This window comes from Nesoenas mayeri (assembly GCF_963082525.1).
Source record: "Nesoenas mayeri genome assembly, chromosome: 2".
In the NCBI taxonomy this organism is placed as follows: Eukaryota; Metazoa; Chordata; class Aves; order Columbiformes; family Columbidae; genus Nesoenas; species Nesoenas mayeri.
The window spans coordinates 108,539,959-108,563,977 of record NC_137543.1 but is presented as its reverse complement, the minus strand read 5'-3'; the positions used below and the strand labels follow the sequence as shown (position 1 = coordinate 108,563,977).

The window sequence follows — 24,019 nt, the reverse complement described above, 5'->3', positions numbered from 1 at the left end:
GTTGAGTATTGGCCCTCTCCTTGATCACTAATGCAAATACCAGTGACTTCTACAGATCTTCAGGTGATACCTGCACCCACTGCAAGGAGATTATTCAGTCCACTTCTGCTATCAGCTCGTAGTTTATACTAAGGCATTTTTAACTTGTGCTCACTGGACTATGAATGTATATATTTACTATGTTACTATACAGTCTGACTTACTGAAGTGAAAACAAACTGTGTTTTGTCTTTTTCCTCACACAGAATTACTCAGTGAATGACTGTATCCATACAGCAAGGAAGCTGGTTGTCAGTTTTGCACAACTGGTGATTAATCTCACACATTTGCCTCTCTTTTTGTGATAAAACAAATCCCTTGGAGTCCAAGGCCTTAAAAGAACTACCCGTTTTAACAGTTGGCTGTCTAATGCAAACTTTCAGAATCTGCTACTCAGTTGGAGAATAGGAATAGACCCCCAGAAGCACTTAGACTGAGGTGAGATTTTAAATTGACTCAAGAACTACATCTGTTCTGTAATGACTCACGTTCCTGAAGGAGAGTAAATCACAGGCGTGATGCTGGTTGTACCAGCTGGAAGTGGAGATCTGGCCTCTCCCAGCACCACTTCACAGCCAAATGTCTGCCTGTTCCCTCCATCCCTTCCTGCCCAGCTGCCAAAATCACGGCGCTGCCCAGAGAAGGCTCGGGATACCTCCCCATAGCCTCCAGTGCCGGGACAGGCTGTCAGGACAAGATCGAGCTCCACAGTTTTAATATTGCATTTGAAAGAAAACCCTGCTATTCTTTTATCCTAAAAAATAAATGTTGAATGCAGATTGCAGGACAGTGTGATGTGGAATAAGGATTTCATGGGCAGGGGTTTTTCCACAAACTACTTAGCTTGCTTGGTAGTCCCAGTCGATGAAAGCACTTGTGAGGTTACTGCATGGTCCCTGTTGCCTCTGCTTAAATACTAATTCCTTCAGTATTAAAACCATACTTAATCATGAATGAAGTGCAAGATGAAACCACAGTTATCCAAGATTATACACTTGGATTTTCTTCCTTCGTCGTGGTAACCTTGCAGTTCACTTGTGAAAAAGTAGTGCTTAGCATGAACAAATCTCATCATCTTAGCATGCTGCGTAAGGACTCATACAGGATGGGAGAACTCCACTGTACCACCAAATAACATTGCCCTTGAGGTAATACTAGCCCAAGATATTTTTGAGTTAGAGTTTTAAAACACAGAAAAAGCAGAAAAAGAGAGCCGCAGTTAACCATGTTCATTCAGTACATCCCTTATTAAGTTCCTTATGGTGATGCCTTTTCATGCTTTTATGATATAATATCATAAATATATCAATTAAAAAAATCAGCACACAATTATATTAAAAGGAACATTTTTTGTAATTTGTATACTTTATTCTTGAAAATTTAGGGGAGGGGAAGTGAATCCTACAGGTTTTCTCCCTACTATTAAAATCGGAATCTCTCATCACATCCCAATAACAATGTGTGTAACACAGACGTACTAACGAAAACACCAGATATCAAAAGGGTTGCATGTGAAGGAAAGCTGAATACATAAAATTTCTGCACATTACGGCTCTTTAGCTTGAAAAGGGAGAGTTGCAGGGATAATCAAATAAAAGGTAAATGGAGTTACGAGTGGTGCTAAGAATGTGAATAGGAACAATTACTCATTGCTTCTCATAGTCCAGGAAGGGGGTTATCAAATAAAACTATCAAGCAGTAAATTTGAAAGCCATAAAAAGATGAGATTTTTCACATAATGCCTAAGTAACTTCTGAATTGTGTTGCCTGAGTGCCCAGCACACACAAGAGTACCAAACCTCTAAAGATAACTAGGCAAAGCAATGGAAGAAAAATCCATCAGAGGCTATTCAAGTCAGAGATTTGACCCCTGCCTTGGCTGTCTGTAAGACAGAAGGGTGTAGGGGCAGGCATTGCTCTGGTTTTGTTCTTTGTTCATTAAGAACTCTGCAATGAAATGCTGTCAGGGAGGTGATGGAGAGCTGAGGGACTTTCGTTCTGACGCACATTGTTGTTCACGTGTTCCCAGGAAAGCTGACTTGATGTTTTAAAGTAGGCTCTACCCTCACTTATTCAGAACCCTGGCTTTTCAGCATGAGACTATGTGAAACTCTGCTCTCCCCCAGCACCCTACTCCATCCAGACACTGGATGAAAAGACAACAGAAATGACAAACTGTTGTATGGCAACTGATATCATAAAACTATCACTAATGATGTAGTGTACAATTAGGGGAAATAATAGTCTGCATAAATGTGTCACAGATATTCCATAAACCAAAAGGTAGTTATCCTTCCTACTACAAATGACAGAACTATTTGCAGCTAGTGGGGCAGATCACTCAATTTGCCACTTCTAATTCCTTTTGTGGACTCACTCAGCATCTTGCAGGATTGACCCCTTAATTTTCTAAGCTTATGCCCAAAAGCCAGGGTATTTCTTGTCTCCCCTGAGTGCGAAAGTGTGCTCAGTCATACATGTCCCTACCTGAAAAGCACTGTTAAAGCTACTCCTAGTGCTCAGAACAAAATGAAGATGTCAAAAATCTCGGTGCTCAGTTCTCAGCACTGGATGATCCTGTTTCCTGTTGAAACCATTTGGAAAACCTTTTCAAAGAAATTGTTTCCATTGCACCAGAGATAAAAGAAGCCTAAGAAACAAAGCTCAGAAGATCAGTGAAATAAGGAAGAAATAGGTGTTGCAAGTTAATTCATCTCCGTTGTCTTTTTAATGGATGAGAAATTTCAGAGTGATTATTTTTTCCAAAGAAAACAGAATGTTAGTCCAAAGTGCCTGCATCCTGTTTAAAACAAGGGAAAACAAGAATAAATGCTGTTGGAAAAGAATTTTGAATACTTGTTTTGTAACTGAATTTAACCATCACCATTCTAATCTAGGAGACGACCCAGGTGCTTAACATTCATTTTGCTAGGAGGAGAAATGAAATTAGCATAGAAGGTATTCTGATTTTTCAGTTTTGGCACATAATTATCCCTAAATCTTTCATGATGTCAATTTCTAGTCCTGTTCACATTGATGTTGTTTTATGTTTGCTTGGCAACATGCATTACACTTGACCTGAGATCACATCAGTGATGGAAGAAAGATATTAGCTTTGTTTTAATATATGTTGTTTGCTTACCACTACATTATGGAAATAGGTAACAGTAGAGAAAAACACAATGAATACATTGGCAAAATTTTGGTTACACCAAATAACTTTTGAGTTTCCTGAGTAAAGCAGGTATGAAAGAATTGGACACTTATTATGCAAAGCAACCTACAGTGAAAGTTTATTCCATATTTGATAATCAAACATAATTCAAAGGTCTGAACATGTTTGACGTAAAAGCTCGATCATGGTTTTCATAATGAGCTGTTCCATTGTGGATGGAAATGAAAACTCCAGTGCGTTTCAAGGAACAAGAGGGATGGGCTGCCACAGGCAAAAGAACAAACAAAGCTAACAAAGTTTTCAGCCAAATACATGAATCAGAATTTTGTAATTAGCACTGGGCAAATAATAGGTTCTTTGATTGAGTGACTAAACTGAAAAATTAGGACAATGCTTAGCTCTGGGTCAGATGTTGCTTTCTCTCTAGCATGACAAAAACAATTACTGGGGAGTGGGGTCTTTTTGGTGGGAGGGAGTTGGAGAAGAAATGAAAGATCAGCTCAACTTTCCACTTAACTCAAACAAAACTTTCATTTTTACCTTTTAGTTAAAGCTGGCTAAAAATGAAACATCAATTCAAAGCAAAAATTTTCATTTGGATTTTTTTCAGTGCCTCTTCAGTTTTCTACAATCGTTTCGAATTTCTTAATTTCCTTAATACTTTTGCCCGATTCTAAATAGCACTTTTCAAATAATATCACTTGCTGGTTTTCTTCTTCTACATGTTTTATTGCCTCCAGGTTCCAAGTTTTTATATTAAGAATAGCAAAGCAGCAGTTTAAAGGCAGAGAGAAGAATGAATTGCTGAGCAATGGAGCAATGAATGGTAATAAGTAGTAAAGATTACTACTAAGGTATGAGTTTCAGAAAACTAAGCTGTAAATTCACTCTCTTCTCTTTGTCCAGCTTTTGTGGATTGAACAGTACAGAACTGCAGACTGGGCAGCCCAAGGGGACCGACATCTCTTTGCCTCTGCCCCCAGGGCATGACCAGGCAGCACGTCTAGCACAAAATGCCAAGGGCATCGAAGGTACCCATCAAGCACCCAGCTGGCAGTTTGTTGAGTGCAGTCTTTATATCTGGATTCCCACACAGTTGGATGTTGGATTCCTTCCTTTGTAATGCTTCTACTTAAACTACCTGGTCAGAGTCCTGATCTGTTAAGATACCTATAGCTGGTATGCTCAAATTGGAAGCTAGCTGTTTCATGTGGAAGGGATAAGATGAAAGCTAAAGGTGACCGACCGCTTTTGAGGAGCCATTTCATATTCTTCCTCCCCTTCAGTCATTCCTTTTGGACATGATCTTGTTTCTCTTTCAGGGCTAAGCATTGCATGGGAAAAAAGAGGCCTCACTGTCACTGGACAGAACATAAATTCGTGCAGCTGGGGAGCAAGGAAGACTCTCCTCTTCTGAAGAAGAGAACTTCTATACATCATTGTACAGGCAAATAATCTTACGTGGTGTAAGAAGGAGTATAACAGAAGAAAGGTCACAGCTCCACTCCCTGACTTGTGCGAATCAAGGAGGAATTTCTGCAATGTACTGTGTAAGATATACGTTCCTCCATGCATCTAGGACCATGTACGTTACCCCCAAGGAGCAATGCAGCCGTATGCTATCTCTGAGCAGAACTATATTTAAAGGACCAAAGGTAACCTGAAAAAACATTCCTCATAAAGTTAACTACTCAAAAAACCTACTTAAGTACCTGCAGTGATTTTTTTTTTCCATCATGAATCTGGAACGAATATTCCAAATGTTCACTTAAATCTGAAATCAAGCTGAATGCTATTCTTAATTTTTAAACTGGTCACATATATCTGTGACTTCATGTAAAGTAGAAGCAAAAAGCAATCAAGCATCCTAAGGACTTTCTAATTACCTGACATGGCCTGCACAATGGAAAGCAGGCTAAAAAAGAGATACATGAAAGTCTCGAAGGAAAACCAGGTAGGCTCCATAAGACTTATACACACACTCAAAAAACTGACAAGCTGCAAAATCATCTGCATAATTATACAAGGTATCTTTCTATGTATTTCTCATATTCTCATCAAGCATGCATGTCATTGTGATGTAATGTTCCTGAGGTCAGGATGCTGACAATGGTATTTTGCATTTAACTTCAAAGATCACATCACATTATGTTCATCTTCTATTTGATATTAAAACTGCATAAAACCTTCTTCAGAGTACATCTCTCTATGTAAATTCCAGCTTGCCTCAGGTGCCACTTGCTAAATTAGACACACTCATTTTTTTCAAAAGAGCAGAAACAGGATTTTTAAAAGCACAGAAGCTTTTTCCCCCTCCAGTTATCCTATACTGCACTACTATGGAGCAGTTGTTCAGCAGAGATAAGTTGCGGTGAAATATGCCTTTTTTGGATAGCAAAATGCCTTCATGCTTTCAGACAAGCTTTTCCAGAAGGTACCAGTACAACGCTTTCCAATTTCTAACTTGGGGTAATAACCTCTAACGTAACTCAACTACCACGCCATAAAAAGAAGTAAGAAAAGAAAGGAAATCATCTTTCAAAGTAGTCTTAGACTAATTCCAATTTGCCACTGCAGCTGGATTGTGACGTATAGTATCAAGAACACTACCAAGCAGCAAGAAGGAATCCAATGTATTTGCCTTACAAAATGAAATGGGCATTTTGCATCCAACAATAATGGAGAAATCAGCCTATTTTTTGGAATAAAAATAGAAATGACACTATTATTTATGTGAACTGAAATTTACCTTTTTACCTCTCTCAAGAAGATATGGACAAATGCTGTTCATTTATATACTTGATTAACCTCTTTTAAAATAACATCGGCACTATTCACATTACATGAGCAGCATTTTGTCAGCAGTCTGCCTAAGTGTTCATGGCTACGTAGTGGTCTTGGCTAGAGCGACACACATGAAAACAGTTTCCACAAAAGGCTGCAAAGACAGACCATTTTTAAATGGTTGAACAGCTTTGCAAAAAGCTGCATTCTCCTTAAATGAAGCTGGAAAGAATCTCGTTAATTCAGCTCTGTCTGCTATAATTGGGGAGCCATCGTCATAGTTTCTTCACACCACCATGTTCCTATACCAAAGGCATTCTCAGTTAAAAACATTCTGTGATAGCTCCTCTGCCACTTGAATTTTGGGGACCACCGGGACAGAAAATAAAGAAGTCCCTGTACTTTTTAATCAGGGAATTTTCCACTTGCTGATCAAGGAATGATTGCTAAGAAAAATTAAGATAAAAAGACAGCTTTACATGTTGGCATGGGCGATGTATCGAACATACAGGAAAGGCTTTTAACTACCGTTAAGCAACAGTATAGCTTAACAAAATCAAAATAAAGACAGCTAAAACCTCAATTTCTTGCAAGCCTGTTATGAAGTCTTCACATAGCCTACTTAAAAGGCTACATACTGTATTATAGTATGTTATATTCTAGTAACTATATTATATTAACTATATTCAATTCTCTTCTGTTATGTTGCACTGTGTAGAGGAATGTATAATTTATATTATTGAAATTATGACCTGTCAAAATGCAGAGTTATGATTTCACCACGAGGTGGGAGCATTGCTGCTCATCACACATACCCAGGGCACATCAGGCTTTCTCTGTACTAGCTGTTCAAAATCAAAGTATCCTGCATATTTCTGTGCTATATAACCTGAAAATGTGCATGATACTACTAGAATAATAAATTCCCAAGACAAACACAAAAAAGGAACCTTTTAATTGTCTGCAATTGCTAGCTGACAAGGAGTGTTTGAACAAACTGTGTTTTGGTCACCAGAGCAGAGAGTTGCACTGAAAACTTTTATTAACATTGCAGAATCTTTTCATAGTAGGAAAAAAAATCAGGAAGTGGTAGAGATAACCTGTGAAAGTGGTGATCATAGAATCATAGAACAGTTTGCGTTGGAAGGCACCTTCAAAGGTCATCTAGTCCAACCCCCCTGCAACGAGCAGGGACATCTTCAACTAGATCAGGTCACTCAGAGCCCTGTCCAGCCTGGCCCGGAATGTCTCCAGAGATGGGGCATCTACCACCTCTCTGGGCAACCTGTGCCAGTGTTTCACCACCTTCAGAGCAAAAAATTGCTTCTTTATATCTAGTCTGAAATGGGGAAGAATAATATTCTCATTTGTTGTCAGTTTTGTGAGGAGAAAAAGAAGCTGCAAAAAATAAAGTTTGTGAATGTAGATAAAAACTATTTCCATGTGACTGCTTACAATTTTCCACTCAAAGTGTCGAAAAGCAATTATTTCACACGTGAAAATCAGATTTTCCCTATGGTTTAATAATGTTCTATCCCACAGGAAACATTTGATGAAATACTTGTGCTGATGATGTGTCTTACAGGACTGTGTCTTTATGTGGGAAATAGCAGCCCCATATCTCTTTTCTTGGAACCAAAAAAACGGGCAGTACTGAATAACAAGCAGTACCTCCCATAGAAAAAAAAAAAAGACAATAATATGAAGATTAGATTAATATGAGAAGGAAAACAGCCTACATTCAAGAGACGTCCACAGGATTTTAAAGCAGTTAAGACTGAAATCTAAGGCATGCTGCAGCTTACATAGGCATCCTCAAGCTAGCTTTAAAGTAGGTGGTTTTGGCTTTGGTATGGATTGACTCAATTGTATGAACTCTGGCTAGATGCTGGATGTTCCTCAGTGTCTCAGTGGGCCTGATCCATTTCTGGAGGCATGCCCACTTAACTGTTTTTGTGTAGCTTCAAGATAACTCTTAGCCAGAAGCTACATTTCACACCTGTGACTACAGTGTAGACATGCAGCTTCAATGTCTTCTCCTGTCCACATGGAATCGTTATTCTATGTGTCCCTGACCACTTGCTTCCCTATGTAGCAGAAGGACAAATGTACTAGAAAAACAAGGTGTTTCAAGAAGACTGACCCAATCTGAAACTCTTACCACCTGAAACTGCGTCCACCTTTTTGAAACACACTGGTATGTATGTATTCCTATCACAAGATATTACAATAACTTAATTTCTACATGCTCAAAAATCAACTTGGACACAGATCCTCTGAAGATTTATGCAAAATATCCTCTGCAGCTTTCTTTTCCAGGTGCAGGATGCCTGTGCAGTAGGACAGTGCAGCAGACTGACCTCAGCTGGGTGCAAGGCTCAGGCTGATGCTAATGGGTGGTGGTGAGAAAGTTGAAGCCCTCATGGTAAATCTGCACAAATGGGAACCTGTTTAATGCAAACATACCTCAGCTATGTACTGAACAGAGGCTCTAAAACACGAGTACCCTTGACCCTGCTGAAAGCCCAGGATGAGTTTCACCCAGCAGCAAACTACAAGTGGTGAGTGCATTATAGCTGTAACCTCAATCTTACTCCCCCACTTAATCTTTTTTTTCCAGCATGTGAAAAAGCATATGTTCGGGTAAACATTTCAGTAGTCTGCAAACAGCTATGTATTATCCACAGATAATGTTCCTTTCTCCACATCCCTCAAATGGCTGGTGAGGAGATTTCCTCTGGACTGAGTAATGGACAGAACAGGTTGCACTGCATTTGTCACAGCAAGCGCCACTCTAGTGCTTTCCTTTCTAAGTTGCATCATTCACAAATTTTCTCCTGATTTCTATAAATGAGACTGTTAGCTATAATCTGTCTCTATAGCACCTGAATGAAAAACATTCACACCACAAATTGTCCTTGTATGGTTACAGTTGTTTATTCACTGTAATCAACTAGTCCCATGGTATTGGTCTTTTCCCTTAGGGGACAAGCAGAACATTTTCTTACAGGAGAACAAGTACACATTCAATAACTAACACCACACAAAGACTAGCAAGGAACAAAATTCACACCCTCAATCTTCAAGTCATCATGAAACATTAACTACTTGGTCCTCCTGTCTAACTTAATAGATGTCCCTAATCTTTCTAAGACCTAAGACCTTGAGAGTGCAGACCTTCAAATGTAACCCGGTCCTCAAAGTCAGGGACTCCTGGATCTACTCTTTTGGCTGGGCTGATGCTCCTGAATCCTCCTAAAGAAGACCCAGTGTTTCTGTGTCTACCTGGTCCTGCCAGGGTTTCAGCCATCACCCACTGCAGTGGGGAGAGTAGCCGTTCTGTTCATTAGTTTTTTTGAGGCCTTGATAGTTCCATACAGCACTGCACATGTACACAAATATCTGAAGAGTTGTGTGTTATTTGAGTATTTGTGCTTAATTTCTGCATGACCACAGGAAGAGTTGTGAATGGTACTTGTTCAAGACTGGTTTCCTGACAGACACTTAACTGTGTAAATAATATGACCTCTTAACAAAATAACTGAACTTTCCTAAACAATTGTTGCTAAGGGACCTCTTTAAAACAATACATATTTATGTGTCTAAAATTAATACATGCTTCCAGATTATTTTTTCTACTTTTTTAGTTGAGGTATTGCATTTTCGTCTCAGTTACCACTTTGCTACAGCAATGGGAATTTTAAGTAATTTCTTAAAAGGAATCAATAAAAGAAAACATGGTATCACTCTAAACTGCAGTACTTACAATGTCTTACAATGCCTTTCTTGACCATCAAAACAAAGTACTGTATTATTTAGATTTAGGAATAGCTGCGTTTCAGTGGATTTCATTGACACACATACAAAGAAAATGCTAGCTCTACTATTTGTTTCTGTTTATTTTGCTACTTTAGCAATTGCTTTGGAGCAAGGTGGGTTCAGATACAATCTCAGAGCCCTGTGGTACACAGCTAAGGAGGCACAGAAGAGTAAACATGCCACAGACCTTACAGCTGCTTTTCCACTTTCCTAAGGCTACTAAAATGTCTGTGGACCTCTCCACTAGGCTCAGACTCATTTGAAATTATTCCCAGATGCCCAAGAAACCATCCTACGGCTTGGGATTGCTTCAGTTCAACAAAGTTTCAGCAATATCTCTTTTCTATAGTATCTTTAATAGGACCTCTATACTGCTGTGCTGATTCCTGTTTACTCTCCACACTTGTGGTTCGACAGCACTTGGCAAATTTCCCCTCAGACAATTCAGTCAAGAAAGCTTTGTGTTTGTATTGGCATAGCATAAAATGCGATCATGAAAAACAGGGACACATTGTGCAGGTTTTTACTTAGCTCTTTTTTTTGCACCTCCCATGCAGCCTGTCCTAACAGAGAGCAGAATATGGCCCAAAGAAATTCAAAGGATAGAACCTCACAAATCCGCATTTCCTATTAAGCAACTCCAATAATCCAGGATTTTTCTTGCATGCGCTGCCCAAAAATTGATGGATAAGGCTTACCAACAGAACAACTCAGTGGTACTAGGCATTATGTGAAAGGGATGATTTTCCCCTAGGAAATGTCTTTTTTTGAGTCTAATGACTGTTTCTGTTAAGTCTGTTTCTGGTTACCACACTTTTTTTTAGAATAAACTGCAGATGTTTAGGAAACAATAGATCGCATATAAAAATGGGTGACAAAATATAATAAAATGTTGTCCTTACCATCTGTTTGCTTTGATTCATTCCCCACACTAGACTGATCTTTTTTGTCCAACTTTTTTTCTTCCTTTAATTCACCTAGAAAGAAGCAGTAAGAAATACCATAAGCAGATTGCACTTTTTTAAAGCTTGTAACTCAATCAATTTGCAACATCCAAAGGAGATGTTCCCAAGGAGAAAAGATCTGAATGCACAATGAACTGGACTAACACATTTTCATAGAATAAATCACTAGAATAAATTTCTCCAACCTCTACAGAAAATCAAGCTTTGCAATCTACTTTAAAATCTATTCTAATTGTTAACACCTTTTTAAATGCACATGCAAACTCATACTCCCTCTGGTTGTATGTAAGCCATCAAAAACCTGAGCACAACCATTATTTCAAAATCAGGACTCTGAAACATGCATGCTTTTAAAGGACTAAGACCCTGCAATACTTCATAAGTCTCTGCATTAAAGAACCACCTTAGATATATCCAAAAGTACTACACAATTTTGTCTTACTTTCTCTTACCAGTGTCCTTTATCCACAGATTCATTTGTGTTGGTGCCTTGATGATGTTATCAGGGAACAAAGAATTATCCTAGCATTGATCACGGGCTTTAGAATCTCTGTAGCGCACCAGGACAGCAGGCCTTTGGCAGAGCGCTGGTTGATGCAGAATGAAAATGGCAACTTGAATCGGGGTGTATTTTATGAGGCCAGGAAGGTTAACCAAAGTCACCCTCATTTTCTGTCATCTATTAGTCACACAGCAGAGCACATCAAACCTTCCCAGCTCATCCCTTCATTGAATGAGAATGCCAAATGCAAGATCAAATACAAGATAACTTAAAGGGACAGCTCTAGTGGAAGAGCGGTTTTTCAAGTGGGGTGTCTAAACAGTGGCAAAGAAGGTGTCTGTCCTTCCTGCAGATGCCCAGAAAAGCAATAGCAGACTGCCCAGACAGGAGCGGGCAGCTTGTCCTTTCCCCCTTGAGGAGTAGCAGCAAACTTGTGACCCACACCTCAACACAAGAAGCTGCAAAAGCCTCATTTCAGAGTTTTGTAAATGTGAGGTATGTTGCACAGCTGCATTTAAGTGACACTTATTCAATTTCTGTTACTATTTTTGTTACTCTAACTAATTCCCAGCCTTTGGATCAAGATTATAGGTATTACTTGTTAAAGTGGATATGATCTGCTTTCAAAATAGTCATGGCCAGTGGATATTTATTTTTGGAACCATTCGAAAAAAGATAAATTGTAGAGAAGCAAGGTCTCCCTCTTCCACACTGTGCCCTACCCGTGGCAATATTTGTTATTCTTCAGTGACAGAGGATCGATCTCTCTCTCCAATTAAGCTTCATCATAGTATAAAAGAGGAATGGCTTTAAAATCTTAAAATATTTAACAAAATTGAAAAAAATATGTCCTCTTCAGTTCTTATTCAGAGCCAAAACTTGTCATGTTTTTCTTCCTAAGCTCACTGTGTGCGTGAGAGAAAAATGAAAGCAAGATGATACAGGACAAGCAGGGACCTCCTCAGCTGGAGCTGCCACTGACGTGGGCTCCTCAAACAGAGGTATGAGCAGCTCCAAGCAGGGACGAGCTATCTGCTTGATGAAGGTGGCCTCTAACAGGACACTGTCTTCAGGAAATGAAATTAAAATGTATATAGCAAAGCATAAAAGTCTTCTTACATTTCATCCACCACGAGACAGCTGATGGTATCGATGAGCTAATAATGCTTTACTTGATCATTGCATAAAGAAGTTGCTTGACCCTAAGTGTGTGCAGGAAAAGATCATGAACATCCACACATACATTATTCCACAGTTGGATGTCTCTGAGAAAGCATACGGGCAATGAGTGACTGAGAGAGACTTTAAACTCAGCTGACAATGCAATTTCTGAACTTCCACTGAATGTAACTTATTAGGTATAGGGGACTTTTGAGTATTGTAATATCTACCCTGCCATACTGCCAGCAGCAGAGCAGAATCATGATCATAATGATCTTTTTGAAAGAGATTACAAAGGCAGAGCAATAATAAGGCAAATACTTTACAATGAGATATTAACATATAGGCGTAAAGAAAGCTGTGGTAAACCCAGATATATAAATGTTAAGATTTCATCAGTCTCCAAAGACTCTGCAGTGATTATATCTCATAAAGGCCTTTTCCCATAAATTAAGGAGTAGAATTTCTGCTCCTGAGGAAGACACTAATTTTCAGAAATCATTATAATTCATTTCAAAGCATTTCTGACACGTTCAGCAGAGCAATATTGCAGAAAAAGGTTCTGTCAAAATCACTAGAGTACACTTAACCCCTGTATTGTTAGAAGTACATAAAAGATTTCAGAAAAGTCTGCTGGAGCCTAACTGGGATTCCATATGTTCCCATCCTTTTTGTATCCTTGTGGGGCCCATTCCTATTCACCCACGTAACGTTATCTGAAGACAAATCCCACATGTAACAGAGCATGACAGCTTGGATGCCCATAGTCCTTCCAATCTAAAAAAAAAACCATTAATGATGAAGGGATCACTGGGAACAGCCAGCAGCCAAGTGAAAGATGTGAGAATCATATCAGGAATTTTTTAAACAGAATTTCTGCCTCTGCTGTCATCGAAACTCACTGCATGAGCCTGGGACTTTCAAAGCCTGTGTGCTCACTCTGGTTTTGCGAAGAGGATGCTTCCAAGTCTGAGTTTTTTGCTAGTTTTGGACTGGCTGATACTAGCCAAGTTTTTGACAAGTCACATGTGGCTGCACTGCCATTTTTTGATTATTCTTCAGGGAGCAGGACCTGGGGGGCAAAGTACAGTGAAATGGCCAAGACACAACTGATCTGTTCTCATGGGTCTCATATATTTTTTTAATGTTTAATGCAATTTTCAAACATTTTCCACCTTTTTGGGGAGTTAATTTACAGTTTCTGATTCGCATATGCAGGTGTCTATGACAATGTCCATGAAGAGGCTCTGGGTCCAGGACATGAGGTTCCCCCATCATTTTGGTGAGATACTCATTTTAGGGCTGAATTTACATTTCAGTGGAAGAAGTGAACTCACCATTCTGCACATGTTGTTTCTCCTCCACTGGGTGATGAGAGTCTGTTCCCGTATCTGTCCTAGCTGCGTTTTTCCCTTGAGAGGTTTCGTGTTTGTTCACCCCGGTTTGTCGAGTCCCATTTATATGATTCTTATTAGAATCTGCACTTTTATTTTCCACAGAATTTGGTTCTTTGTAGTTCTCTGTCTTTGCTGCTGTGGCATCTTCAGCTGGCTTCTTCTCATCCTTTTCATCTGTTTTCTTTTCATCTGTTCCCTGATGAGCATTTTCCTCTGCTTCTTTCTTAGCTTTTTCTTCTGCACCCTCAGCAAAGAGCGAAGCAAAACAAGGAAAGAAATCATGATTATCAGTCCATTTGACATGAATTATACAACTCACATATCTAAATCTACTTCAGCTTTTTACATGCACACAACTTTACTTAAATAAATGTAGGAATTGACTTGCTAAGGGAAAAGGAGCACAGGAGAACATTTTAGAAAGTATTCTGAAAAACATACCCCATGTCGGCCTAAATGTATATTATGTGTATGCCATTTTTTACCATGTAAGCTTCACCTTTGAAAATGAAGTTCCTCAAAATTCTTAAAAGGTAAATATAAAAGAGATATTAGCTATTGAAGGCTCCAGGATTGCCAAAGTTACTTTCATTTTCAACACACAACAAGCAGTCATTCAGTTTATCTTATACCGTACCATGTAACTCTAGGCACGTAAAAAGTTTTGGTTCTTTGACATCTACTATTTTTCCCTCTTGTTCCAGGTTACTTCCAATGCCAGCTTCCTAATCTCTTGCCTTCCACATACCGTTATCCTTTCTTTATGGCTCTGTCCTTTCTTGCAAGACTAATATATTGCTATTAGTACTTGTTTCATCCCAAAAAGCCTTAGAGTCAATCACAAGTCCGCAAAAGTATAACTTCAAGACTGTTGAATAACAGCGGGATCTCAAAATACTGTCAATTCAGGAAAAAAAAAAAAAAAAAAAAAATCACAGAAAAGCCGACTTCCCCCATTCAAGATACTGCTCTAGTTCTTATCCAAACCTGAGGTCCTGATGCAACACATGCTTACAACACAGGTTGCAAATTACTTCGGCTCCAGCTGTTGAGACCATGAGATTTCTAGCCCAGGTCGGGTACAGCACAGCCCCACAGACTCTGCTGCAAAGGCTCTGAGTGGCTTCCTGTGTCACCCTGGAAAGCAAGACACAACCACAGTCCCTCAGCACAGCCCTGGAGCTCGTAAACGTGGTTGGGTGTGCACAGACTCTGGGCAGAGAGTCCATAATTTCTTCCTCCTTTTCCATGCTCAAGAAATAACTAATCTGAAAAGCAGCTGAGTAGCTTAGCACACTCTCAATTTGGAACCTGTGAGTTTATGCAGCTTCAGAGAATATCTACATCCACACTGAGTCTGAGCATTCAGATGTGACCACCCTATGCCTGTATTCAAGACTTCTGGGTCAGCAATATCCCAGCCCACTCATTAACCCATTACGGCCGAACAACTGCACTTTAGTTGTGGTAGGAATCACAGATGTATGTTCTGTTTTCTGACAGATTGTGTAAGCTGATGAGCAGATCCTACAAAACAATTAATAAAGTCTATCCCAGTCCTATGGAAGTATTCTTGACATCTATAGAGATGTTTTGTTCCTTACAGGAGCAAAGTCTTGGCCAGTGAGTAAAAATTATAAAATAATTTCTAAGTGTCTTGTCGCATACTTCTTATGAATGAATCAGAGCCAATTTTGAGAAAAATGTACCAATGAGATACAAGAGAGAAAGGGGAAAAGTTGTCTTTATAAGAAATGCCAATCTGTATTTCCTTGCCAGCAGCTAACTAAAGTTAATTAATTTTTAAATTAATGAATTATGGCTCACATGAAAATATAATTAAATTAGATATGAGCTTCCCTCACTTTATTAATCATTCCTGAAATCTATGGTCACTTCCAATGATAGCTCAGCTATGCATGTTGATATTTTCCCTGAAGTCTCATGGAATTCAGAAGAATCTCTCTCATTTGGGGATCTGAAAAAAAAATGCTGCATTTTGCACCTGAACCACAGGGGAGAAATTGAGCTCAGTAGACTGGAGCTTGCTACAGCACCATTGGACGAGTGCCTCTTGTCAAAATTACTGACAAAAATACTTTATCTAAGTAGTGCTCTGCACATCAGGGTGTTTGTTTATTCAGATTTTTAATTTGCAGCTATTTAATGATGATCCTTTAAGCGAAAGGAGAGCAGCAGAAAATCCACTTACTTTGCCCACGCACTCCAATAAATTTTCTATAAATACCACGTGGAGGATAAAAACAGCTCACTGATGCTTCTAGGGACAATGCCATTACCAAAGGGAATACAGTATTCTACAAATAATTTCATAATAATAATAGTAGTAGTAACAATAATAAATAAATGGGTTTCCTTCCCTTTTGATCCCCAGTTGCTATTTGTTCTCAATGAACAGTTTAATGCTTTAGCTATCTTCTCTTAATAATTCTCATGTTTATTGGTAGAGCATCTTGATGCATTGCAAGACACCAGTTTGATGGGGGTCAGCAATTTAAACTCCTGCTGTGCGGCAGGCCCTGCTGCATATGGCAAAGACAGGCATGGCAGATGGAGGGGCTACAGGGACTTGCTGCAAGTCAGGAGCAAGACAGCAGCTGAGCAAAGGTTTTCATGTAGGGGCTCTGCAGTCCAAGTCCTTAGTCCCCAGCCCATACAACGGTATGGTGAACCATACATTTGTATGAAACTTTCAGGATAAAAAAATACGCATGCTTGTATTGCTAAATGCACCCAGAAACACAGAAATTATGTGATAAGTCAAAGAATTTAGATGAGCAGAAGCTGAGATTGCTTTCTGAATCTTTGACCCACAAAGCAGGGCCCTGATCAAAGTTATTGGCAATGATATCTGGCAAAATCATAAGGTAAATCAACAATTCTGGGCTAAAGATTGTCATAAAGGTAAAGATAAAATGACCTACTCAAGGGCTCCCATGTCTAATAATGCAGACTGGTAAGCTCTCGCTTTCAAGTGATCAACTAATTCTGCCACAGACTACCCTCAGGACCTGCTAGAAGGATTTTTGTATGAGGCAATCAAAAGTAAAACATCTTCCTCTCCAGCTAAAGTATTAATAAAAAAAAAACCAGTTATCCTCGGGATGCTCTGTAAAGAATGGATAAGAAATACTGCATCAATATATATTACCAGTAGCAGCATTAGTTAAGCAATGTCCGCACATCCGGTTAAATCATAACTTGACATTTACATGTGCACATTTAGAAAAACGTCTTTATGCAAAGCAGTCACTGCAAGTGGGTACAAAGCCTACACTATACTTCTGTATGATAGATTTTATTTCCCTACAGGTCTCTCTTGCATAGAGGATTTTTACCTAGTAGATCCTTAGTAGACAAGCAAATATGTATGGTACACATTGAAATGAAATCCTGAAAACTAGTTTACTGTACTGGCTTCATTCACTCAACACTCCTGTACTGTGGGACACTGAACATGTTAAATGCTTTGCCTGTTTGGTTAGCTTTAATTTGTTTGGTCCACAAAGAACTACGAAATAGTAAATACCAATTTTTTTTAAAAAAAAAGGCTAAAAAATGCCCTTGGCAAATAAGCAGATATTGAATTATGTCTTTGTTTTCATTTTCATTGAATGCCTAGAAAGTATTTTCCTGAACGGCAAGTTTTAATCACAATGGAAAATTTAATTTGAATAATAATAGGTGCTTTCCTGCACCTTTAGAGAGGCCTTTCAGTTGGAGAGGAACAATCTGCTCTGGCAAACAGAACTACACCGAATCTTCCATCAGTCCTGAAGCCAAGGCCACATAATACATTAAAATCAAACTCTTTCCATTTACATGAAACACAAAATCTCCATTAAATAAGGCTTTGAGTAACAAGCATTCAGCCCGAAGAAGAAATAGTATCACAAACAGTTTCACAAAATTTAAAAAAAAAAAAAAAATCAGTGATACATTCCTCCATTTTTTGTTTCAAAGCTGGTCTAAATCATCCAGCGTCTCAGGGAGACCTTAGGCAATCATTCAGCCCCTGTAGGCCAGGGGCAGTTATACCCAAGTTGTTCTCAACAAATGGCTCCCATTAGTTCCGAAAGATCTCCAACAACAGAGATTTGCCAATGCCTAACTTATTATCAGTTCATAATCACCTGCCAGGTTTTTTTTTTCCTCTTAACAGCACAGAGTACTTGAATAAAAAAATATTGTTTCCTTATTTTGCAGCTGTAGTAGTCTTCAGAAAACTGCTTTCAGCTGTAAACACCAGTTATCATCATTTGCATTGCTGTACTCTGTATTTTCTGCAACTAGTCCATATGTTTTCTTAACTGCAGTGGCCAAAACTGGGCACAGAACTGCTTTAGGGGCCTGGTTACTGCTGGAAAGACACAAAGAATGCCAGAGGGGTCATAGAAGCAAAGTCTGGTTGGGTTTTGTTTGTTTGTTTGAGTTTGTTTGGTTTGGGTTTTTCTTTGTTTGGTTTTGGGGTTGTTTTGTTTTGTTTTGTCGTGTCTTTTCAATAGAATGACAATACTGAACGCTGGTCAACTTGCAACCAACATGGCCTTCAGATTCCTCTGAAATATTTGCAGTCCCTCACAGACTGATGCCATCATGAGCATTTGCAGCACAGTTCCCAATTCATTATCCAAGTTACCACTAGAAATACCAAAACAGCTGTAAATCCAGAATATCCTGTCCTTCGCCCCTGAACTATCATCCATACCTCTTTCAAACTTAATGGTGAACAACCGATAACCTGTCTCTACAAATGCTGTCCCAGTTATTTTTGCACCCACCCTGAGTCTGACTCATGACTTCAGGGGACGTCCCTTACGATTTTGTTTTTCCTCCCATTGTCCACATCCTCTTCATTATGTACACTTACACCACATTAGAAGAGCATAAGGCACAGATGAGTCACAACTCAGTGTAGGTTGTTGACCTTGAAAAGCGGATTCTTTCAAACTAACAGTCCTTATTTGGAGAATAATTTGATTTAAGAAGAGCTTGAAGAACAAGTCAAAAGAATTTTTATTCTTTCACTGAGAAACCTGGGGGTTACCTTTGGTGGCTTGTGCTTTCCATTTCTCCCGGTTCTGCTGCACCACCTCAGTCCAGGTGGCTTTAAAACATTTGAAGTCCACAGTGAGTATGGAGCAATTGAGTGAGGCACTTCCTTCGGACCCAGTGCTCTTGACACTTGATCTTTTAACTTCAGAGGGACTAATGCTATTCAGACTGGGGCACAAGATGACAAAACACAGAAAAAATCAGCATGCCATACACCCAAATGAAGTTAAGAAGAAATAATGACTGTAAGTCCAGATGACTTAACAGAGTCAACCAGAAAAAAAAAAACCAAATAAAAACTAAGCTTGAATCCCTCAACCTACCTCCCCACCCAGGGCAACCAATGTTAAAGCAAACTGCACAACTTGAGACAGTATTAGAAATAAAAGGCAGGTTTTCCCTGCTTCTTTTTTTGTATCCATAGTCCCTAAGAAACACAATCACTCAAAGTGTTACCATAACCTTTGTTGCACATCTTCACTCCCTAAATATTCATTGAGAAGCCAAACAATTGTACAAATCAAATATGTCAAAGGAGCAGCCTCCTAAAATTTACCAGTGGGAGCCATTATTAGGCATAGGACAGGACTCCAACTTCTGTTCAGGGCATGGTGACCACAACTGAGGCTGAAATCAGGCATTCAGTTACAGACTCTACAGTTATCTTTCAAGGACGAACACTTCATTGTGCACATTTTAATAAAGGCGGCAAGAAAATTGAAGTAGAAAGATAACAGCCCGGGTAAAGAAGTCACGTGGGAGACAGAATCCTGACTTGGTAACCCTGTTCTAGGACATGGCACACATGCACATGGCATTTGAATCCCAAGACATGCCCTGTCCATGAAACTACTACAAGAGTAGTTTCTCAACCTGCAGAGCAGGTTGAATGTGCCAAGACTCCTTACAGCCCAACTCCAGGTACTTCACATCTTTGCGTAACCCTAAATATTGTCACTAAAGTCTGCTTATACTTTCCAGTACTCTTCTGTATCATATTTCAAACCTATTTATGCTTCTAGACATGAGGAAATGAGTGCCTCCCAATGACTCTCTCTACCTTCTCTTTGATATGAGCCACTAAGAGAGCACTAAAGTTCACCTGATCGCATGGCTATAACCATTTGTGTCTTTGGAGGCACAGCTCAGGTTCATGCCAGCCTCCCTCATTGCCTCTTCCCCCTAGACTGGAGTTTCCCTGCAACAAAGTCACATCACAAGGTGAGCTGCGGTGTCAGCAATGTGGACATGGAATCATAGAATCATTTTGGTTGGAAAAGACCATTAAGATCATCAAGCCAAACCATAACCTAAATCTAGCACTAAACCATGTCCTTAAGAGCCTCATCTATATGCATTTTAAACATCTCCATGGATGGTGACTCCACCACTTCCCTGGGAAGCCTGTTCCACTGCTTCACAACCCTTTCTATGAAGAATTTTTTCATAATATCCAATCTGAACATGCCCTGCCGCAACTTGCGGCCATTTCCTCTTGTCCTACCACTTGCTACTTGTGAGAAGAGACCAACACTCTCCATGCTACAACCTCCTTTCAGGTAGCTGTAGACAGCAATAAAGTCTCCACTCAGCCTCCTTTTCTCCAGGCTAAATAACCCCAGTTCCCTCAGCCTCTCATCATAAGGCTTGTGCTCCAGGTCCCTCACCAGCCTCGTCACTGTCTATGTAGCTTTAAGCCTCATGGAAGACATACACTGTTGCAGGGAAACTGGGGGAGTTGGGAGCAATGGCAGCATGTGCAGAGCGAAGGAGAAGGGCACATGGTTATTCACCTGGAACGTCTGAACCCAGACATGCCAGAGCGGGAAGCTTCATCGATGAGTGGAGTCACAATCTTCTCCGTCATGTCAGTCAGCACAGTAAAAGTGGGTTCCACGATGAAATCAATGAAACCTGAGCAGAAACACAAGCAAAGTCAAGTAGGCAAGAGGAGGATTTATGTGGAGTCACTGCTTCAGTGATTGCAGGAAACCACACCGTAAAAGACAGAACAGAAAAATTATACCTTAAAAGAGGGACAGGCAAATACTAGAAAAGGAAAACAGAGTTATACATTAATCCCTGACCCAAGAGTCTGGATACAGCATGCAACAAAAGGTACCTCTTAAACACTGGAAAGAAACTCTGGCAAATCAGAACATAAACAGATGCAACAGAACTTGTTTTATATGAGGAGAGTGATATTTAAGGCAAATTCCCAGCAGATTTGGATAAAACCCAGTTTCAAATATGAACTCCCTAAAAGTAGAAAATTAATGTAACAGTAATAACACTGGTAAGCTCTACTGGTGTGGAGTTACATGCAAACTGCCTTTACTACATATCAGTGGATTGCTGTGAATATTCTCTCCTCAGTGCTTAGCGAGCCTGGTCTTGTTGATAAAAAAACAGATTTAGATGCTTTTCTCCACATTTTTTTAATATAAGGAAAGGAAAAATATGAAGGGCCAAATAATTTCTGCTTCAGTAGTTTGGCAGAGATGAATATGGCTCTGATCTGAATATTGGGAAGGGCAGACTGAACGGCCCTGTGGCCATAAGCTCATGAGACGAATGAAAATTCAAGTTGCATGGAAAATATGTGAGAATGAGGAGCTTACAGTACCTTACATCTTCCCCTAAATTCACACCTGGGGCAAGGGCTATTTCATATGTTCAAATTTCTAAGTGCTGCAGGGAGTCAAGAAAACAATTATGTCCTTAATCCCTCCTAAGGTACATCTGGATTCAGGTCTTTCCCTACTGTTAGAATTTTTAAAGATTTGTTAATCATCAACTATTAATTATACATTCATAATATAGGGTGTTTCAAAAAGATCAACCCAGGTCACAAGACATTCTGCTTTGAAATTAGGTCCACCTTTTTGAAACATCCTGTATTATCATTTCTCTGACTGGGTTGTGATATGTTTCTATGACAAACTCTGGTGATTGTAGGTGATAACAGAACGATAAAAGGATAAGAGACCACATGGGCCAGGCACCTGAATTCACAGATGCTTTGATCCACGTTTTGAGTGCAAAGCAGCTGAGCATCCTTCTAGTTCCAGTTCCCTCCCCTGATTTTTGTTACATTTCTAAAAGGATGGATAATTAAGTGTGTTTTCATGCCTAGCCAAATTAGAAATGTTACTTGCAAGTTCTCGGAATTTCATAATAACATTCTGTAAATCTGGAGAAAATATGCACTTATCTGAACATCTGAAACCATAACACTGAGACAGTCTTATCTATTCAAATTTAGGGGAAAAAGAACTGCCTTCCTCCCAGAGAGTTAATCAGAAATGTATGCAGTATAAAGTCACAAAAGGAAATTGTGTTCTAGATCACAGCCCAGATAATCCCAGCAAACTTTATACATTTTTTTAAAACACTGGAAAATGTACTGACTGAGAACAGCGTTATGTGTGCCACTGGAATCTTGAGAATAATGAGAACTTGAATTACATATGTGTGTGTGTGTGTGTGTGTCTGCCTGTCTGTATGTCTCTTCTGTTCCCTTTCACTCAAAAAATTTTTTACCCCTTAATGACCAAAGAAACTCAAGCCATTGCACCTTTTCACTTCTGCTTGGCAAATAAGACCGCTGCCATTTGCTCCATCACAACTAACAACCCAAAGACATGCAAATCTTTTATATCAGACATATGACTGTGCCATTAACTTCAGCAGTGAAGTGGTGGGATCTGCTTCCTGAGATACTCTACATTTGCACATGACCACAAGGTCGAGTTTTAAGTGGCTTCTTCCCTGGTAGAAGTCCTGCATCTCATCAACAAAGATATGCAGAGGTAGCATGAGGGACCACTGGTAAACAAACTCGAAGACCTAGGAGAACTTCTCTTTGATAAGTGGCATTTTTGTCCTCTTTTCCCTGTAACATCAATAAATTATTCAACTATGTTACCCTAAAATGGGGATTATAATGAAGCTGGGAAACATAATCTGCTATAGTAGAAACAAAACGTACGATTTACTAATAATTATGTAACTTACATCATATTCCCAAGTGACATCCACCCACCATGTTGTCTCTCTTCTTACCTAAAGACACTGTGATTTAAATATGGTGATTTAGTTTGCTAATTAAAAACTCTGAATATCAAATAATGAACCTGGGTTTTAAGACCTATTAATGCTAATGACCATTTTATCCTCCTTTTTCTTCTTCAGCAGAATGAGCACGGTAAATATTTCTGTACCTCAGTGACTAAGATGATTTTACCAATTAACACTGCATGCTGAGGGTGGATTCCAGGCATGCGCCAAGTGTTCATTCATTCCACCTGGGAACATCACGACAGCAAACACTGGCTAAGGACAGTTTCCCTAAAGGCCACCACCAAAAGCAAACAGAAAAAAGAAACAAAAATCATCAGCATGCACTCATCAGCATCCATCCAATGTTTTCTGAAGCTGTAATTTTCTTTCTTGCTAGCCAAAGGATAAAAATAAAATGATGTTCCTACATTTATCAGCTGCAAAAGAGGACAATGACAAAGGATGATCTCCAGTCAAACAAGCTTCCTACAGTCTGAGACAGACAGAGAAGCTTTAACTCCTGATATTCTTGTAGAGAAATACAAGTCTTGGCTCCGTTTCCTTTGCAGTTTGTTTGTCTCCCCAACTCTGATGAGCAGTGTGACTTTTGGACATGAATCCCTCCTGATATCTATACTTCACTGCGGTACAGAAATATTTACCACATTCTACTGAAGAAGAAAAAGGACGATAAATTGATTATTAACTTTAATAGGTTTTGAAATGCAGGTTCATTACTTGACATTCAGGGGTTTTAATTATCATTTTAAATGCTGAACAATTTCTACTCAAACTGAAACAAGAGGAGAGGGGGACATTCTTTCTTTTGAATAAGGTTTTGTTGTTAGATTGCTCCATTTCCAAGGAAAACATCTGTGCTGCAAAACATTCAGTCTGCATTTGTGAGAATCTTTTGTTAATGAAAATGCTTGCACACTGTTGTTGCATCTGCAGTGACCTCAGAGCAGCAAATCCACAACTATGAACAAGTTGAGGCAACACAACAGGATTCCTAAGCTCTGTCCCTGACAGAACCAAG

At 39.3% G+C, this 24,019-nt stretch overlaps 1 protein-coding gene across 2 annotated transcripts in view; it reads right to left on the bottom strand.

Moving 5' to 3' along the window:
- Nucleotides 1-24,019, bottom strand: part of PDE1C (phosphodiesterase 1C) — a gene marked incomplete at both ends in the record, with an annotated part of 333,766 nt that overhangs the window by 29,479 nt on the left and 280,268 nt on the right. For both annotated transcript variants that reach the window (XM_080338651.1, XM_080338652.1), the window contains 4 exons: nucleotides 10,720-10,794; nucleotides 13,783-14,079; nucleotides 18,911-19,086; nucleotides 20,712-20,832. In XM_080338651.1, coding sequence (XP_080194777.1) covers nucleotides 10,720-10,794; nucleotides 13,783-14,079; nucleotides 18,911-19,086; nucleotides 20,712-20,832 — 669 coding nt within the window. The remainder of the gene's footprint in view (nucleotides 1-10,719; nucleotides 10,795-13,782; nucleotides 14,080-18,910; nucleotides 19,087-20,711; nucleotides 20,833-24,019) is intronic.